The 20,214-nt window shown below is 41.6% G+C and overlaps 2 protein-coding genes and 1 long non-coding RNA gene across 3 annotated transcripts; 2 read left to right on the top strand and 1 right to left on the bottom strand.

The window, feature by feature from the left end:
* Positions 1 to 689: 689 nt before the first annotated feature.
* On the top strand, positions 690 to 1,910 carry LOC120693191. Its single transcript, XR_005682916.1, has 3 exons — positions 690 to 754; positions 1,120 to 1,173; positions 1,802 to 1,910. It is a non-coding gene; the product is annotated as an uncharacterized LOC120693191 (long non-coding RNA).
* Positions 1,911 to 3,547: 1,637 nt separating this feature from the next.
* On the top strand, positions 3,548 to 6,116 carry LOC120688001 (ADP-ribosylation factor). Its single transcript, XM_039970121.1, has 7 exons — positions 3,548 to 3,675; positions 3,971 to 4,132; positions 4,923 to 4,993; positions 5,252 to 5,371; positions 5,453 to 5,571; positions 5,664 to 5,745; positions 5,861 to 6,116. The coding sequence occupies exons 2-7, from the start codon at positions 3,985 to 3,987 to the stop codon at positions 5,864 to 5,866; spliced, it is 546 nt and encodes a 181-aa protein (XP_039826055.1). The 5' UTR covers positions 3,548 to 3,675; positions 3,971 to 3,984; the 3' UTR covers positions 5,867 to 6,116.
* Positions 6,117 to 6,421: 305 nt separating this feature from the next.
* LOC120688000 (probable DNA gyrase subunit A, chloroplastic/mitochondrial) lies at positions 6,422 to 19,902 on the bottom strand. Its single transcript, XM_039970120.1, has 27 exons — positions 19,395 to 19,902; positions 18,426 to 18,495; positions 17,381 to 17,446; positions 16,831 to 16,932; positions 16,458 to 16,502; positions 16,264 to 16,362; positions 16,084 to 16,170; positions 15,683 to 15,753; positions 15,480 to 15,588; positions 15,289 to 15,351; positions 15,089 to 15,154; positions 14,858 to 14,946; positions 12,133 to 12,181; positions 11,353 to 11,439; positions 11,191 to 11,284; positions 10,863 to 10,933; positions 10,675 to 10,764; positions 9,843 to 9,968; positions 9,564 to 9,721; positions 9,208 to 9,289; positions 8,964 to 9,128; positions 8,762 to 8,863; positions 8,286 to 8,410; positions 7,690 to 7,810; positions 7,414 to 7,468; positions 7,013 to 7,112; positions 6,422 to 6,866 (listed from the first exon to the last, which is right to left on the bottom strand). The coding sequence occupies exons 1-27, from the start codon at positions 19,808 to 19,810 to the stop codon at positions 6,776 to 6,778; spliced, it is 2,799 nt and encodes a 932-aa protein (XP_039826054.1). The 5' UTR covers positions 19,811 to 19,902; the 3' UTR covers positions 6,422 to 6,775.
* Between the last annotated feature and the right edge of the window lie 312 nt (positions 19,903 to 20,214).

Genomic DNA, 20,214 nt, shown 5'->3' with positions numbered 1-20,214 from the left:
GTCATCAGTTCTGTAATTGCTATTGCAATTTGCAATTTAAGGTCAAGATCTTCTGGTAGCCCAATATCTAAAGCTTGTAGGGGAAAAAATGAGAAGGGCCAAGCTCAGTGACAGGTAAATGATAAACTGCGAGATGGATTACCATGTAGGCTGCTTATATGTACACACCTGCATCCCATGCATGTTGTGCTATAGAGGCTGCTTGATTTTAGTTTAAATGATTGCCTCAAAGAGTACTGCAATGTGATTGATAGGTGCAAGTAAGGAGCACATCCAGAAAGGACATGCTAGGATTATTGCATTTCGTTATATGGGCAACGTTAATTTTTGTCCTCATAAATTGCAGCCATATCATATAAGCGTATATACTAAATTATTTTATTTGAACAGCTTGATCCAAATTGGATCAAATGTTGCGTACCTGTTTGTTATTTTGATAAGAATTTTTTCCATGGGTCTGTCAGCTGCACTAGAAGTTCCAGTAAAATTGGCTGGAACGTAAATTCAGGAGCCCTTTTCATTTTGGCTGTCATATTTGCTTTCAAAATCACAACAATATGTCTCTCTATTAGAAGGCAACAACGAGGTAAATGATCACTGCACCCTTTTGTGCTCTGCAAATTGACCAAAACCAGCAGGAGATTGCTTATACCGAGAATTTGTTACAACTGGTGTCTTTGTTGTTTTTCAGATTAGCATGACGCTGAACATCTCGACAGACCTTTCATCTCTGTTCACGTGGAACACAAAACAAGTAATGTGTATTTGGAGTTCTTCATTCCCTTGCCCCTCGGTGTTCATTGTTTCCGTTCAATTTCTAAATTTTAGTCTACTAGAAAGTATGGTATCGGCTTATACAAGATCTACTGAAATATAGGATTTACTGGAAACTGTAAAGTAACGGGAATAAAAATCCTCGGACATAGGAAGTACTTGTCTCTTTAGTGTCTAAGATCATGTGTGAATCTTTGCCTTTGAATTCTGGGGTAACTGTAATTTATATTACTTTTCTATTCTCATGCAATGATACTGTGGAAAACATAATGGAAATTATCCAAACAGAACATAAGAATGCTCTCCTGCTTCTATTGCTTAACTTCTTTCATTGGATGATTGTAGGTGTTTGTCTTTGTGGTGGCTGAGTATGAAACTCCCCAAATTTCTTTGAATCAAGTAAGTCCCGTCGATGAGTTGATACCCATTCTTGTGGGGCATTACTTATCTTTATACTAATATTAATTACTGTTAGCCTACAACAACTGCCCACAAAGGCATGAGTTTTCTGCTACGGCCAGTAGTGCAATTTCATCCTGTTAACATTTGCTTCTGATTGCAGTAATGATGTTATAAATTACTTAGTCTATTCCTCAACATACCTAGGGAGTTGTGGCACATGCATGAGTTTTTCGCCAGTATATGTAAATCTAGATGAACTGAAAGTTTATACTATGAGAAAACGCAGGACTGTTAGGTTAATCAATGCATGTCCTTCTGAAGCCAGCTGAGCTAAACATGGTAAAAAACTCAAAACCAACATCAATAATTGACTTTACAATTGCTAGCTTAATGGCAATTGGCCCAAGTTATCGCAATACTTCTAGATCAATAGTGTACTTGATGTTAGCTTGATCATTTGAATAATTAATGATGTCCCCCAAACTTTCTGTGATACAACCTATGATGTTCATTCCTACCCTATCGAATCATTTTATTGCCTGCCTGCTGATATTCTATTATTAAGATTTTTCCTCTTATACAGTACTGTAACTAATTGTATTTGGTTTATGGCTTTATGCAACAGGTTTCCCTTTGGATGGAATTATACCTGCAAAAGAGCATACCAAGTTTTTATCCATACCACAAATAGGTACAGATTTATTGACCAGGCAAGCACATTACTTAGATTGAATGCCGATTTAATGTAATTATGAAATTTTAGACTGGGTGATGCATTTTGGTATGAAATTTTGTCTAAAAACTACCTGATTATGTGTTGTATTTGTTGACTTTTGATGCCACAAACACTTGGAAAGAGGGATGACGATGAATGGAAAAAAGGAAGATTGGCCATCAGTTTTCGGATGGAAATTTTTTGTAGTCTTATTTGCTCTTTCTCAAATTGGCTTGGTTTGGGAGTATAGAAGTCGGGAAAGGTGCATAGCCGTTAATAATAAGGTCTTGATGTTCCTCCTGGATTCAGATAACCATGAAAATGGTGAATACGTTGGATGTTGTTAGAGTATGAAGCCTGGTAATTTAGGAGATACTAATAACATTGAGATGTACATTTTTAAAAATTGCTTGTATAAGTACATGTATTTTTTGTCTAATGGAAGTTAAAAGTCCTTATGGTGCATACATCTTTATCATAAATATAAAATTATTGTTTGTTAAATTTTTTGAACATAAGATGTCGCATATGGACTTATGCTAGAAATCTCTTGATTTTAAAATATGTGCGTGCCGCACATGGGCACTACTAGTTTGTGTAAGAGAAAATATTCACTGGATAACTAAGTCGTCTAATGGTAATGTTTTTTAATAGAAAAAGAAGTATAGAAAGTTGAAGTACCTAACTTATCTTTATAGCAATGTTTCACTGGTACAGAAAGGGCCTTCGGTTCTGCATATTTGTCCCGACCGCCGTCGGATCCGATGCCGAGATTAATTTTAGTCCCGGTTAGTGTTACAATCCGGAACTAATAAAGGTCTAAACAATTTATTTCCGGCTGGTAACATCAACCGGGACTAAAAGACCCTTTATTTCTAGTTGGTAGGTGTCACAATTTGTTTTTCTAAAAAAGCATCCCAAGTAGTGTCGTATGTGTTGTGTAGATGGGGTGGTAAGGAGCTATGCACGAGGCAAAAAGCGGATTCAAAATCTATTAGGTATGGAGTAATTTTTTTATTTCACTGCAAAGACCCTTTAGTCCCGGGTGAGGAAATCGGAACTAATGATCTAGGGTGTTTCTTTAATATGGAAAAGCCTAGAAAATTGAGAGATAATAATGTTTATCTAACAGAAAAGTTTAGAAAGTCGAGAGATAATGGTGGGACTGTGAGTGAAAATATATGCAAATATGGCTTGCGTTATGGGATGACGCCTTTAACTTAACCATACCCACGTGGAATATTTTTTCCGCGTTAGACATATCAAAAACAAAAAGCTCGTGAGTTTTCACTGTAGCTCATATTTGTTTATCTCATACTTCATAGCATATGTTACACAAGCATGCAAAAACAGTACACTCCAGTTTGTTATCGTAAAAAGTCAAAAACAGTACAGTCCCTACGAGTAACACAAATTTTGCCAAATTCTCCCTCTGATCCGCGTCACGCTTCCAAAAGTGTTTTTCCTCGTGTAGCTGCGGTGGAGGTGAGACGCGTTCGGTTGACGCGACCCCGCGGCACAATGGTGGGCTCGCTCCTCTGGCCCCGTATAAAATAGGGTGAGTTGGATCTATGCCACTCCAATTTTTTAAAATTAGATCTCATATTGTTTCACGGAGTTGTGGTGGCATGAATCGAATTTTCTCTATAAAATAGGCGAGACGCGCACCTCCGCCAGAAGCAACAACCACCCGAGCGCCTCTCCTTCCCCGCCTCCGGCCGGTGCCTCCCCCGTCCCCGGCTGCGTCGCCGGCGATCTCACCGCGAATCGGATCCGCCGAAAAGGTGAGCCTTCGCCCTTCCCACCCACCAGCTCTTCCCCGTGGAGGATCGCTCCTCTGCGTCCGAGATCTAGGCGAATGTTCTCTTCTCCTCGTGCGTTTGCGCGCGCGTGGCTGTCTGTAGATCCGCCTGGCGGATCTCGTGTCGGGTCGTTGGATTCGCGAGCTGCGGTGGAAGGTTCAGCGGTTGCTCGTTCCCGAGGTGGATCTGGGTGCCGTGCGCGTAGATCTAGCGGCCTGAGCCCGTGGGAGGGACGGGCGATGGATTGATCATTCTGATTTTGAGTTCGACGCTGCAGGCGAGAGGGAAGAGATGGGGCTCACGTTCACCAAGCTGTTCAGTCGGCTGTTCGCCAAGAAGGAGATGCGGATCCTCATGGTGGGGCTCGACGCCGCCGGAAAGACCACCATCCTCTACAAGCTCAAGCTCGGCGAGATCGTGACCACCATCCCCACCATCGGTAAGCTTCAGCCTATGTGAGCATCGCGTCGTAAATATATGTTTGGATTAAGGTTGGTTGTGGACTGCAGTATTGCAATTCAGGACAAACCTTCCAAATAACGATTGCGTAATCCCACCGCCACTTAGTTTGATGGAAACTGAATTTCTATATTACAGCTCACCATTTTGACCATTTTTGAAAAAAACAACCCTGGACACTAAACTGTTAAACAAGAGTAATTAACATTTCTGTTCATAGAAAGCATGGACGCATTTTGCCTCGACCTAATCAGCTAGAGCACAAGTTGTTGGTAGCTGTGATCACTTAATTATTCCAACGACAAATGGAGCTGATATGAAGTTATGTCATTGCGATGAACAGCGAATCTGCTTGAATACAATAAAATGAAGAATCATAGCTATTGACAAATGCCTGGTAGATGCAGATTTCACGTTCTCACAAATAATACTTGCTTGACACGACATAGGAGATTTAGCACCTCAGCTAGATCAGAGATCTCTCCATTATTGAAACAGCTAATGAACAGACAAAAGCCGCTTTAGCTCACAGATGGGAAGTTATGCCCATTCCAATGTACACCAGATTTACTGGAATACAGTAAAGTGAAGAATAATATCTATCGGCAAATTAATACTTGCTTTCATGCTTTGACACGACATACCCTTTTAAAACTGTTCTCTTGAAACCAAACTGCTCTTGTCGAGAAGTAGCTTCGCCCAAACATGAATTGTAAGTTGTGACATTCTGTGATCTCCTTTTCTCAACATTGGCCGACTTTCAAATACAGGATTCAATGTTGAAACTGTGGAGTACAAGAACATCAGCTTCACTGTCTGGGATGTCGGGGGTCAGGACAAGGTATGGAGATTATATGCTCTGCAACTTCCATTTGGAAATTATGCTTGTCTAGCCACTTCATTCTATAGCATTGTTACCGATATGTCGTGCTGATTTTTTTTTTCCAATGGATGGTTTTATATTGCTTGGTGTGCCTCTTTTTCGCTATGAAAAATACAGTATACCTTCCTCTGTTTTATCTTCCTCAATTTTATTTTAAAATTGGTTAGTTGTATTTCTCTCAACTATTAAATTTTAATTCACATCGCCTGAAAACAGATCAGGCCGCTGTGGAGGCATTACTTCCAGAACACACAGGGTCTCATCTTCGTTGTGGACAGCAACGATAGGGACCGTGTTGTTGAAGCCAGGGATGAGCTCCACCGAATGCTGAATGAGGTAAATCCCTGTGCTCTTAAAGAATCTTTCCACTGGTATGTGGTTGTGTGCTCACAGCAATGGATATGTTACTGATTGCAGGATGAGTTACGCGATGCTGTTTTGCTTGTGTTTGCTAACAAGCAAGATCTTCCAAATGCTATGAACGCTGCTGAGATTACTGATAAGCTTGGACTGCATTCACTTCGCCAGCGTCACTGGTAATAGAAACGATCATCAGTGTTGTATTTCTGCACTTCTGCTTGACATAGTACAGCTGAGGACTTATCGACGACTTTAATCTTGCTGACAGGTACATTCAAAGCACCTGTGCTACAACTGGTGAGGGATTGTATGAAGGCCTGGACTGGCTGTCCAGCAACATTGCCAGCAAGGTACGCTAAACATTCTAAGTAGTGACCGCAAACAATTATGCCAGTTGAATGTGATGTCATTTTCACAGAAATTGTTGGTTGCTTTGCTCATCTTGTCTGTTTGATTACCTTGCAGTCCTAAGTTGTCAAGAGGTTTGGATCATCTAGGAGCTTTTGGATGATATTTCTGGATATTAGGTTGGGTTGCTATTCCCGTATGTAAGGTGTATGCCCTGAGCTCAATAGTTATTGAGCTTTGGTTAAGATTTAACAGTTAAATTGTTTTTGTGTAATTTGGGTCTTGAGATGTTTCGAACCAAACAGCTAAAAGAGTTCCGTTGAGCTAATTGGTTGGAGGAATGCGTGCCAGTATGCAGTATCACGTTGCGTTACGAGATTTTTTTCGTGCTCCCTAATGTTTTTGAGATTCTTCATTCTTCCATACTCCATATGTGTCCTGGAAAAAAAATGTGCGGCTGCATGCCACTTCAGCTTGGGTCACGTTTCTTTCACCTACATAACTGAAGCAAAAATGCAGCTTTTGCCATGCTAAATCCAACACAAATCTGGCTTGTAAAGATTTCGACTGTAACAAGGATTGTCTTGGAACCAATTATGCCAAATTTAAACATGCTGAACTCGGTTCGACCTTTCAGGTGGCTGATAATTGCTCTTTGCCTTGATGAAACGAGAAATATTAAGACGTTCAATGAACACATCCGAAACTTATATTTTATCGGAGCCAAGGCCAATCCAAGAGGAAATACCGTAGAGGGGTAAAATTTTGCAAGCCAACGTGCCATTTTACATCCACCACACATCGCATGAATACTGTGTTGACAAAACCTACATCTCTTGACAGGTTAATGGCCACAGGAGATCTATCCACCAAATCATCAGCTACTAACTGCGCCAGCCTTTGGCGTGGGAACTAAATCACTGAATCCTACTGGTGACAGGATTAACCTCAAATGCATGCTCAATGTATTGCCATGCGGTGCACACCCAGGGCTTTAACTTTAGACTAACTACTTGCCTCTTGGGAGCAAGATTAATCTTCAGCGACTTCTGCTGCCGCTGCAGATATCAGTGAAGCTGACTGTGTCTTTCCAGCATGCTCCAGCCTCATCAGAATTACTCCCCTGGGTTGCCCAACAAAAGTAGAGCATGATGAAACAATTGGGCAACATAAAAAGTAAAGTCCGAAAAAACAAATTAACTATTATCACAGTATCTAACTCGAAAAGAATCGAATAAACTACAGGCTTTTATATAGCATCTAACTCACCTCGCATAACGAGACTGGATGGATATATCTTTAACCTTGATTCTGTTTACAGTGCCGCTCTGGCTAACTAAAACAACCTGCTCATCACTTTCACCATCATCTACGATTGAATTCACAGGCAACAGCAAATGTCATGATGGGTGTATGAAACAGTGTGTGGTTAAGCAAATAAAAACCAGTGTTACATGGACACGGGTGCGGGTGTCGATATCCGACTCGGGTGCAGGTGTCCGATTCGTTAGAATTTTTTGGGACACGGCAAATAACACTTGGAATCCGACACGGGTGTCGGAATCCGACACGGGTGCGGGGTATCTGACTCGGCAAAAAAATTAAGACACGGGTGTCCGGGTAACACAGATAAAAACAATGAAAAAGGGGAACAAGTTGAGAAATTGTACCACCGAGTGAAAGACCAGCAACAAATACAGCGGCTAAGCGACAATCTGCTGGAAGCTGCAAAGACAAAATAGAACATAACAGATTGATCAGGTCAAATAGCATGATATAACACACACCTCAACTTTCAAAGCACATCAAGGTTCTTAATGTACATAAGAAGCAAGAAAGTAACCATGCATCATTATAATAAGTTTTCAAGTCAAAAGCACTGATTTTAGAATACTTATGAACTTTTTTAGAATACTTATGAACTGATGAGCAAAAGCTAACTATACCTTGTAGCCTACCAAACCTACAACGTTGAATCTTGATTGCCGGAATGCATTTAAGGGCACCCGTTTCCCAATACCATTTTCAGCTATAAAAAGCAGCCATGGAGGACTCCGATCTCTGACCCTGGAGTGGCCGTTCATAATTTAACAACAAAATTGTTCAGTACTAGAGTACAGGAATTATCCAAACTGAGAAGATACATAAACTAATATGACTTTGAAACAGGAAGTAGAAACTAAGTTTAATGAACAGTAAACCAATTCTGAGGAAAGCAAAAGGTTGGTTAAGGATTTTTCAGGATTTAGAATATGGTCAAACTCTTCTCACATTTTGTAAAGCTAATAAAATTTTATAAACCGAAGGACAGGCCTCGCGCAGTGGTTAAAGTCACCCCACTGAGCCAAAAGGTCCTAGGTTCGACGCGGCCTCCCTGCATGCAGGGGAAAGGCTTGCCTCAGTTATTCCTGCCCCTAGACCCCACTCACGTGGGAGCTACCAGCACTGGGTCTGTTCTTTTTAATAAAACTTTATAAACCCATATTAGGCACTGCCAGTTACTAGATAATTTCCCAAAGACCGAAACTATATATGAAATTACCTGCTGCTATAACTTTCAGGCATTTTGTCCACTGTTGATGGAATTATATCCATGGCTGCCATCTTATCACCTTCTTTTAGCTTCATCGCACCAGCACCCCTTGTATTCCTTCCCAGGGGACGAATCTGGGTAAAGCATAGTAAATAATATATAAGAAAATAATTTAAGAGCAACCCAAAAATGGCAGGCACATCCACATGTGGTCATGCAAACATATTTGAATGACATAAAAAACTGAATTTACTGATACCCTATACATAATTGCTACTTTGACATCAAAATCATTTGTAAAATGAAAAAAAGGTAATGATTGATAGTTTACCGGAAAAGTGTACTTTTTGTGATATTACTTAATGCTTATCCCAAGGAGCTACACTTAAAATATAAACCTGCTAGTAGTTCCCATTGGGTAAATAACATACCAACCAATACAATTATCAGTTTATCACCGAGATGTATGTTTGTTTGTAGCCTACCTTATCGCATGAGTTGACTATAACCTTCCCCTTTTGTGAAGCCAATGCAACCAGGTCATCATTGCCACAGCGACGGACCCATTTGAGCTCATCACCAGGAACCTAACATTTGCCAATTATTGAATAAAAAGTTGTACCACATTTTAACAATGACCCAAAAGTATGCTATGTGTAAGAGATGCAAGCACATGAGAGGGTATACCAGTTGAATTGATATGATCCCTGAAGATCTGATCGATGAAAAAGCATTAAGAGGAACTTTCTTGATGTAGCCATTAACGGTGAGCATCACTAGATATTGGTCTTCACCAAATTCACTCACAGGAATGATGGAGGTTATTCGTTCTCCATCGGATAATGGTAGCAGCTAAACAATGACGAAGTAGCAAAGGTCAGCATATCAGCTCCTGAGTTTCATTAGTCCAAATTAACATTTATCACTGTACCTGTACCAAAGGAGTTCCAGTAGCAGTTCTCGTAGATTCTGGTATCTTATAAGCACGTGCTGAGTATACTATGCCCTTGTCACTGAGAATAAACACCATGACAATTGCATGAGAGTTGAGAAATATATATTCACTTGAGTACAAGACATCCAAGTAAACTGTCAAAAGCAACAAACAAATTACAGGAGTATAACTTGTAGGTTCAAGATCCTTTCTAGTTGAGAAATTAATGTACCTTATGTAAAATGGATTTAATCTCATCATAGAAACCTTAACAGTAAAGAAATTCCAAAGATGCTAAAAGATGTACTCATTAAGAAGGCAATGTATTAAGAAATTTCTCCTGGTTCACATACCTGAAATAAAGAACATGATCATGTGTCTGGCAGACAATGAAATCAGATGCAGTGTCATTCATTCGCATCTTTCCAACAGATTTTCCTATGGTTCCTCGATTTTGCAAATTGAATGTGTTGGGGTTCATCCGCTTCACATAGCCTTTCTCACTAAGAATCTTCAGGTGATAGATGTTTGATCAGTTGAAGTGAGACAAAAACAAAAAACAAAATGGACTAATGATTAATGATAAAACTATGTTGGATAACACGAATGTAAGAATGGACAAATGTTCGCACCAAAAGCATTTCCTCGTTTGGAATGATGTCAATATCATCAACTTCAATGTTAACTGAATCATCTATCAAAGAACGTCGGGGTGTAGAAAACTTGTTTTTCAAATCAGCAGCTTCTTGATGAATAAGCTAAAACAACAGGATGAACAATTAAGATCAGAAATACAAAGTCAGGATCAAGATAAGTTATTAACAACACAGATATACTCTTATACAAAGGACTCGAAAACAGTGTTCAATAACATGAGTGTAAGAACTAAAGCACATTAACAGAAACTACGTGAAGATGTGTTGACTTCATGGAGCCTCGAATTTGCTCCAAGCCTCCAACTATGTTCAATAGGGAAAAAGGTAAAATAGCATCAAAGATAGAAGCAAAAACATTGGTTCCTCATCAATTATGTTCTCCATAAAAGCAATGCAGCAACATCAATCAAGGAAGAACAATAACGAGCATGTAACGTTGATCAAACAATTTCATAATAAAACAATGAACGGTTGTAAATGACACAGCTTAGTGCTTTAGTAAAACCTACTGTACAGTAGCACTTGTTTAAGTCCTTTATCCAGAGCCTGGTGGGCAGCGGCTTATGGTAAGATAATGGGAAAACAGCCAATTTTATGGCCAAGTATCATGTCCTTTCAAGTTACAGCGATTATTTACTAACATTGCAGATTGCACACAAAGTATTAGACCCATGTTAAATCATTTGCAATCCTCCAATTCTCAAGAAAGGTGTTCATTCAGTTCAGAAGATAATATGCTATATATACAGCAGATAAACGTGCATACAGAATGAATTGAAATGTTTGTAAATGGTTGGAAATGTCGAACCTGGAAGATAAGCTTCTTGCTTGACAGAAGGTCATTTAACTTAGAAATTTCCTCTGACAAAGTTTTAGCTTCATCAACAAACTTTTTCCGCTGCAAAAATACGAGGTCCGTTTAGTTCCTTCAGGTAGGAGAAATAGGAACCGACTTTAACCAAATTACTGCAAATACTAAAATTCAAAAGCAGAAACCTCAAGGAAAGTAAGCTTCCTTAGTGTGATGTCCAACAGAGCATCAGCTTGCTTCTCAGAAAGACCAAATCCTGCATATGTAATTTCAGATTAAATATACGAAAATGAAACAAATCTGTTATAGTATTTTATGATCTCTCTATCATCAGGTTTTTTGTGTGTCAAGTTTTAATGTCCAAGGGACATTGAATGGAAAACTGCGCAGGTTTAGATTGTCCATAGTTAAGAGGAAAAAATTGCTTGACTCCATCATGGAACATCAAGGACTTAGAATTCCTTAAGCAATTTGCTTCATTGGAGCAAAGTTTAAGGCAACTAGCTTAGTTACCCTTGACTAAAGCTTCTGTTGCTGCAGCATGGTTTGAAGTTTCTCGTGTTATTTGAATCACAACATCCAAATTGTCGAGGCCAACAACAATGCCCTGCACAAAGTAAATAAATCATCGACCTTTCAATGTCCAAAGAAGCTAAGCGACCTAAATCAATTTACCTCCACAATATGTTTTCTTTCTAGGGCTTGTGAAAGCTTAAATCTTGCACGCCTTTCGATAACAGAACATCGAAAGTCGAGGAACGCCTGAAGCAGACACAAAGCTTAAAATGGGCAATTAAATCTGAGGTTCATAAAGATTATGCCAGCAACCACAGACTATGTACAGGAAATGTAACATATGTTTAAGAAAATGATCAAATGCAAATATAAGCAGTAAAGGCTATGACATTAGTGTGGAGATGTCAAGTACACACTTGTTAGGAACATGATATAGGCTCAGCTTGAACCCATCAGTTCTGTGGCCCTTGCTATTTAAGTACTGGTGACAAACAAAACATCCCTTGCAGTTAACATACACTCCATTTGAATACCTAATATCTAACAGTGAATGTAATTAGTATTGAAATTGCTATATGGGCCCTCCACAAATGCATTGAAAACAAGTGGCATAGACCACCTACTGTTGCTAGACACTTTATTCTGAGGTAAAAGTCAACTAACAAAAACGTTGGGCTGCACTGCAGGATGCTAGCTCCTTGACAGATACAGCTACATCTGTTTTTTATTTATCAAAGATGAAATCTTGAAGATTATGTATATAAATGTATCCAATGCTAGTTGGTTTCAAGGTATTTTAAGTTTTATGTCCTTTACTTGGTTATTAAAACAAGCCCCACATAAGATATAACACATCAGCATGCAACTTGTAAAATCAACATACATGATTCTGTGCAAAAATAATAACAATTATTGATTAATTAATTAACATAACAGCACCTGAAGAATTTCTTTCAGTCCCATTAACTTTGGCTGTCCATCAAGTATACTGTACAGATCAAGAAGAATAAACAAGACATGAGAATTGAAAATGCAAAGTGGATCCTGTCCTAAGTTGCAATGTTAGTGTTAGAGTATATTAGGCAACTCCGGATATGGTTAGTTTAGGATTGATTGTAATCCCAGGATAACCTTCCTTATCTCTAGGAGAGGCTACTTGCCCTCCAAGTCGTGTACTCCTATATATACCGCCCAAGGGGCTCAATGCAATATATCGACCACATTATACGCATCCTACTTTCCTACATGGTATCACGAGTTAGGGTTTTGACCTAGGCTTCCGCCGCCGCCCCCGGGGAGATCGATCTCCACCGGGGGCCGCGCCCTAGTAGGATGCGCGCGGATCGCTCTAATCCGCCGCGCCGTCGTGGTTTCGCAGCAGCAGAGGGCCCTAACTCCTCGCGGGTGACCGCCGCCAAGAGCATGGATGCGGGCCGGCCCCTCCGCGCGGGCAGGCGCCGTCCGCGTCCAGGGCCGCTCCGTGTGGAGCCAGCCGCCGGGCGCGCGGATGGGGGCCGCCGTGGGTGCCGCTGCATCCTCGCGTGTGGCTGCCGCCGAGCGCATGGATGCGGGCCGCCCCCTCCGCGCGGGCGGGCGCCGTCCGCGTCCAGGGCCGCTTCGTGTGGAGCCAGCCGCCGGGCGCGCGGATGGGGGCCGCCGTGGGCGCCGCTGCCTCCTCGCGTGTGGCTGCAGCCGAGCGCGTGGATGCGGGCCGCCCCCTCCGCGCGGGCGGTCGCCGCCCGCGTCCAGGGCTGCTCCGCGTGGGGCCACCGGGCGTCAACATGGAGGCCACCAGGCGCCGCCGTGGGGGCCGCTGCTTCTGCGTAGGTGGCCGTCGTCGAGTGCCGCTGGTTTGCTCTACACTGCCTGCCTTTCTCTCTCTTGCGTGGGGAGATAAGGATGAGGGTGAAGGAGGGGCTAATCGCTAGGGGCACCCGAGATGTACACATGGTCCTCCTGCTGCTGTGTTTCTTTTTTTCCCGATCAGAGATCGGGTTTGCGTCGCCCTGTTGTTCGTCGCCGTTCATCGTCGACACTCCCGAAGGACGAGCTTGTTGCTGCGCCCTCCAGGCTGCAGCGACGACGTTCGTGATCAAGCCACCCTACCGGTGTCGTCGCCTTTTCAGGCGGTGGCGCCACTCGCTGCCTGTCTTCGTCAAGAAGGCGCTCGATCCGCCTCCGCGCCTCCAGCCGTTCTCACGCGGACATCGCCGCCGATGTTCCTGAAGGAAGACGTCGTTGCCACCCCTGATCTGAGAGCGACACTTGCTGCAACCTGCGCCGTCGGCACCCCTATCCTGAGCGTGACCTAAGTCGCAAACCGCGCCGTCTACCATCGTCATCCGCCGCACCGTCCTGCTGCTGTCTTCGGCCAGAAGCTGCAGAGTTTGTGTACTCGAGCACCTCGACGACGCTTCGACCCGCGCCCCCTCCACCGTGCCCCCTCCACGGCTTCGACCACGTCCACCTCGACTTCGGCTACTCCGGCACTAAAGGGCTATCATCTGCATGAGTCTCCAGTCAAAGCTTTCGCACCGGCGTTCCAACTGTAGGGGGGTATGTCTCCATTGTTCTCCAGTCTGACCGTTCGTGTTGCTACCGCTACGACTGCGGGGGGGATGTTAGAGTATATTAGGCAACTCCGGATATGGTTAGTTTAGGATTGATTGTAATCCCAGGATAACCTTCCTTATCTCTAGGAGAGGCTACTTGCCCTCCAAGCCGTGTACTCCTATATATACCGCCCAAGGGGCTCAATGCAATACATCGACCACATTATACGCATCCTACTTTCCTACAGTTAGCAATATGAGAATAATTTAGTGTCGTCATTTCAATCAGAAGATTTAGAAGAGCTCAAAGATGAAGATCAGCATCTATGATATTTTACAAGTGCCATAAGGGGTGGATATGAGACCATCAATGCCAGCTTTTGCCTTACGTAAATAGCTAGCATCATGATTCCAAGACTGTTCAATGACAAATACGCAGAAATCTACAAGCTTTTTCTATAGGATGTAGTGCTAATTATCTTATGGCGGCTTTACTGACATATTTCACAAATGTATTTGAATGAGGCGAAGTACCTACAGGTGGTTACTACAATTTCGTCTGCTCTTTTGGCGAAACAATTATTTTTGTTTTTTTTAAAAATTATGTATTTAATTGTGTAGATATCAAGGTGTTGGTACTCTTGAAGCTAGATATGTTAACATGAGAGCATTGAAACATTTTCTAGTTTCCGATTAACTGAATCCAAAATTATTCTGTTGCAAGTACATCATTTCAAATGTAGTTAAATTTTGCTGTTCCCTCATGACACAGATTTTGAGCATTAAACATTAGGATGATAATTCTCATTACAAATTTAAAAGCAAGAAGAGGAAGAGATATTTATTTGATTCAAGAACTGTAGCATTTAACTAGCATGTAGAAATAATATTATTATCCTATAAAACAGGATAGCACAGTCGTTTCTGAATGAAATAAAGATAAGAAAATTTTCTGTTCACTGCCATGTCTTTTTGTGGTAGCAACATCAAGAAAATGTACAAATTGCAAGCACCATATGAATAAGTTGTTTCCCTATTTGCAATAGAACACAAGACCAAATGTACAAATAATATTATTACTGAATTTCAAAAATAGTTTTAAGTGTACTTACGCTACCATGTTGCAGCTAAAGCTAGACTGCAGAGCTGTATGACGATACAAGTTGTTCAGGACAATGGCAGGATCTGCACTTCTTTTCAGCTGAAGCACGGTATAAGGGAAAAAATAAGTATTACACATCAACAAAAAGAACATTAAAAGCCCAGTACTCAAGGAAGCTCAGTCGTAACCAAAAGAGATAACCTCAACACAACAGATAGAAATGAAAAAGGGTGGCACAAACCTCAATTACTACACGCATTCCAGTGCGGTCACTTTCATCCCGGATATCACTTATACCTTCCAACACCTGCACTTGAGAAATACAATAAGAGTAGAATTTTTAATGCCTCAATCATGGTACTCGAAATATCTTAAATTCATCATAGAATAGGCTCGGGTTAAGACAAACCAGACAACTAAATCTGCCCCAAATGAAATTACCTTCTCTTCAACAAGTTCAGCTATCTTTTCCACGAGAGTGGCTTTGTTAGCTTGGTATGGAATCTGCATGCAAATGTAGAAATTAGAAAGTGCATGCCCTCCAGCGACTAAGCAGGTATAGAGAACTGCCAAAAGAACAAGTAAAGAGATGTCAGAGACACAGCTCCAAACACAAGATCCCTAACTCATACCTCTTTAATGATTATAGCTGTGCTCTTGCTTTTTTCATCAATGGTTAATATGTCAGTCTTTCCTCTCACAACAATTCGGCCACGTCCAGATTTATAGGCTTCCAAAATACTATTTAAGGGGAGGGGCAGGGATTGGATACACAGAACAAAGGGTTACCACAGAAGTCGAAGAGAATGACAGGATAAAAAAGAAAATATTGTACCCTTGATTTCCTAGGATTATCCCTCCTGTAGGGAAGTCAGGACCAGGCATGCATTCCAGTAGTTCTTGGAGCTTTCATATGAAAGAAACAGAACAAAAAAGTGCAGTTAAGAAACAGAGCACAAAAATGCAGTTAAGAAACAGAACACAAAAGTGCACATAACTGGACGAGCTCAAGTGCTAATCATATACCCATGTGGCCTAGTCATCTGAACACGTGACAGTCATCTATAGCAAACAAACTAAAACTAGAGATTACTGTTCTGCTAATGTTACTTTCACAGTCAACAACATAATTCCAATGATTTTGCGACGAGATATGAAAAGTGGTAATAATATCATGCATACAAACAGGCGTACATAATACTGAACTCATAATGATATATGGTACAAGTTACTCACTGTGGCTTCAGGGTTTTGAATTATAACAGAAAGTGCATCAACAAGCTCCCCCAGATTATGAGGAGGAATGTTTGTTGCCATTCCGACCTGAAACAATTTAAACAACCGAAAGAATCCCATTTTTGCATAAATAAATGTCTGACTTAGTAGCACGTGTATAAAGTGAATACAAACACATACCGCAATCCCAGAAGAACCATTCAACAATAGAGATGGAACACGAGCTGGCAGCAGAGATGGCTCCTTCTGTGAGTTATCAAAGTTGGGTACGAAATCAACCTGTAAAATAACAAAAAGCAGCATGAAACGGATGGGAAAAACAGAATCTCATGCAACAGCTCACAGAGAAAGACATCAAAAGTGAAAAGATATACTGTATTCAGCTCCAGATCAGTCAAGAACATGGCTTCTGATAGTGGCTGCACAAAAATAAGAATGTCATTCTGCAGTAGAGCTTTTCTAATAGACAAATAGACAATATAAAAATGATTTGATATATCGAGGTTCATTGTTTCAGGCAATAGTGTTTAATATGAACAATTTTTAGTGTTTATTCCCATCCAGAAAAATAAATTGCAGTGTTTAGGGACAAAATGGCGTTCAGATATTCTTAGTAGGGATGAATGAAGTGCATAATCAACAAACTTAGCAGAACATAATTAAGTTCTAACAAATATTTCAGACAATTCTTATGCAAATAAAATATTTCTGATGCTATCTGAGTAAACAAAATTCAAATTAATTTACATCCAAGCGGCACTCTGTGTATCGCATTGCAGCAGGAGGATCTGCATCTATCGAGCCAAAATTTCCATGTCCTTGTACAAGCGGGTACCTCATCGAAAAATCCTGCAAGATAGCATGTCAAAAAAGGAGGAGAAGCTTGTAGTTTACAAAAATGTGAAAATCAGGCATAATAACTTGAATCGTATGCAGGATGGATATGTGAAAACTCAAGTTGGAATACCTTAAAATTATTGAGTTCCAACAAACATTATCGGAAACTGGGATGCAAAATAGTAGACTACGGATTGTCCCAATAACATTGGTAGCAAAAATATAAATGAAACATTTAAGTAGAATGCGACTTGTAAGGCTCTGTCTAGAATGAAGTAAACTGTTACTGTTCTTTTCATATTAACTGATAGGGTGCCAGGAATTATATTAAGAGCTTTGATGCAAAGAGCTGACCACAGAGTACTATTTTTATTCAGTTTAGACCTTACTTGATGTCTCTCCTGTAAACAGATAAACAATGCACCGGCTCATTGATCAAATAACTTCCATAGTATTTTACCTGAGCCATCCTCACCAAGCTATCATATACAGCTGTATCTCCATGAGGATGAAACTTACCTAGTACCTGCAAAAACAAGGAAAAATCAACGAGGGTATACCAAACAGGCAAAAAAGGTATCGCTGAAAGCTGCAGTTTTATATAAGGCAGACAGATACACATATACAACTCCATAGTTTTGAAAGCTAACGAAAAGTTGGATGATGGTTTTAGTTTATGAATGTCACCCTCCCTGTAACATTATCTGACCACAAGGTTTCATGTCCTCCATGTCACAATTGAAATCAAGTCGACCAGGCTCACATAAAAAATGATCAGTAAAAAATGCAAAAAAAATAATCATAAAATCATAGTGAATTAAGATACAAATGCAAGTTCCTTCACATCACAAGTTCACACTATCACTACTCCTTTTGTGAAGGCCATCTAACGCCACTAGGTGGACTTCCAAATTGTACCCTATGCGATTTCATCACCAAATATCAATGAGTTAGCAGGTGTTCTGCCATTGCCCAACCAAATATTGAATCTAACTTAGAAACGAAGAATCAATGTCCTTTTGAGCCAACTAACTGAGGCAGCATGCCTACCAGCAAAACACCTCAAGATCTTATTCTGAAATCTTTGGGCAAGTTTTGGGATTTAAGACAGACTAAGTTCCCAGATATTTATTAACATAGATATTTGAATTTGAAGGTGTTGACATTTTATTAATATCACTGCTGTCTTCTGAAGGGAGGACCGCCAGCTCAAGACAACACAACATGCATACAGACCATAAAATCAGAGTTTATCCATACTAAGAGGTTGATAAATAGTGTGCCTCTTTTCCATTGGAGTTGATGACTAAACCCACCCATGTGCACGCAAACAGAACAATTTTGGTTTGCACTCCTTGGCAAAGTCCCAACCTACGCCCAGGGAGGTGGAGATAAGCTTTTTTTTTTCAAAACTGAAAGTGTAATGCAGCAGAGAAGATAAAAACACATAATGCGATTTGAATCTCCCAGAATTAGATAATGAATACAAGTTCCTGCTTGCATACCTCACCAACAACTCTGGCACATTTTCTGAATGGCCTACGAGACGCAAGACCCATCTCATGCATGGCATAGCTGCAGACAGATTTTAGAAATCACCCAAATGGGATGGAATAAGAACAGTAAAAGGACCAGAGGCGAACTATGCAGTAAAATGTAAGAGCTAGTCGGTTATATGAATAGTGTTGTATGTGTCTTGCAAGTTTCTTGACAATAAGCTCTAGTGATAACAATCAGAATTGTTAGGGTAAGACATTTAGATGGTAAATAAACATGAAACTGTTTCAGAAGAGGGTAATATCCAGAATACAGGTCATAACAACCACCCTGCATTGTTGAGAAGGGTAGTCTAAGACCAGGTAAGACTTTCCAGAAGAAAGTCATACGAGATATGACGTAGTTATTTGCCAAAGTGATTGCAATGGAAAAAAGTATTGTTTCCATGGAATTCCCACATTCCAAATGAGGCATAGACAAGTTGATAATGCTGCATGGACCAAAGAGGCCTCTCCTAAATGATTTAGTAGAGTATCCATGTCTAAATAGCATCTCCCTTGAATTGAACAATTAAAGATATTTCACAACTATCCAACACACAAGTGAAAAAAAAGAAACGAGACATATCTAGCCATCTAGGTGCACTTCACAGCTATAGCATGGGCTGTAACTATAATGTAAACTTTCTGAAAGCAAACTATGAACACTAACTGGCCTCCCTATTCCATATCCGTGTGTGTTGTAGAGTTTTCCATTCTCCCACCAATCACAATAGCATTTAAGCAGTCTGTACAACTCAAAAGCTTATGTCACACATAATTCCAATATAACGTGATGTTAACAAAATTGTTAAAACTAATGAGTGCAAGCTTCTAAACCCACATCAGGTTCGACATAGCTTATATTAACAAACAGGGACACCGGGAGTTAGCTTGTGAGCAGTTTTGCCGAAAGGGAAGAGAAGGGCGAGAGCTCACAGTATCCTGCGGTGCACGGGCTTGAGCCCGTCGCGGACGTCAGGGAGCGCGCGGCCGAGCAGTACGGACATGGCGTACGCCATGTATGCCTCCGTGGCCTCCTTGTGCAGCTCCACGGGCACAACCCGTTCCTTGACCGCCACGCCCCCTCCGTCGCCCTCCCCGCCGCCGCCCACGCCCCCGCCGGCTGCCGCCGCGCGCCCATCGCCGTCACGGTCGCGCCGGCGAGAGCGGAGGGGGCGCGCGGATCGCGAGGAGAAGGGCGCGGACCTGGGGGACGAGGAGGTGAGGAAGCGGAGTGCGGCCGCGGGGGCCGCAGCGGTGCGGCGGCGGGATGCGGCGCGGAGGACGGAGGCGGAGGGGCCGAGGAAGAGGAGGCGCGGGAGCGGGACGCGGAGCGCGGCGGAGAGGGCCATCGCTTCGCTGGGTGAGGCGGCGGAGCTACTGCCGCATTGGAGGGCGAGGTGGCGGTGGCGGTTGTCGCCGCCCGGTTGAAAATGGCGGAGGTGGGGGTGGGGAGAGGTTTTGCGAGGGTTTTGGTTTGGGTTAATTGGATGCATGCCATTATAATTTTGCAAGTTTTCTGATCTATCATTACAATTCACCTATTCTAAACGATATCATTACAATTCACATCTTCTCTGAGACATGCCATTTTATACGTATTTAATGCCCTCGGATCCACCTGCAGGTGCCTATACTACCGTATAGACCAAAATGCCCTACTATGATTCTCTCACCCCACTCACAGACTGCCGGCCCCACATGTCATCTCTTTCCTCTGTCCTTTTTTCTCCCCTCTTCTCATTTCCTCTGCTCG

The sequence above is a fragment of the Panicum virgatum genome, chromosome 9N (assembly GCF_016808335.1).
Source record: "Panicum virgatum strain AP13 chromosome 9N, P.virgatum_v5, whole genome shotgun sequence".
Taxonomy (NCBI): Eukaryota; Viridiplantae; Streptophyta; class Magnoliopsida; order Poales; family Poaceae; genus Panicum; species Panicum virgatum.
The sequence above is the reverse complement of the archived record's forward strand: the minus strand, read 5'-3'. Positions and strand labels throughout refer to the sequence as shown.

Bases quoted from the DNA above. Each gene is read 5' to 3' on its own strand.
- LOC120688001 (XM_039970121.1), top strand. From the start codon at position 3,985: ATGGGGCTCACGTTCACCAAGCTGTTCAGTCGGCTGTTCGCCAAGAAG. The intron at 4,133-4,922 runs GTAAGCTTCAGC...TTTCAAATACAG, and splicing joins GACCACCATCCCCACCATCG to GATTCAATGTTGAAACTGTG. The intron at 5,572-5,663 runs GTAATAGAAACG...TCTTGCTGACAG, and splicing joins TCACTTCGCCAGCGTCACTG to GTACATTCAAAGCACCTGTG.
- LOC120688000 (XM_039970120.1), bottom strand. From the start codon at position 19,810: ATGGCCCTCTCCGCCGCGCTCCGCGTCCCGCTCCCGCGCCTCCTCTTC. The intron at 8,864-8,963 runs GTATACCCTCTC...GGCAAATGTTAG, and splicing joins GGATCATATCAATTCAACTG to GTTCCTGGTGATGAGCTCAA. The intron at 7,469-7,689 runs GTATAGTTAGCT...TTGTCTTTGCAG, and splicing joins TAGGTTTGGTAGGCTACAAG to CTTCCAGCAGATTGTCGCTT.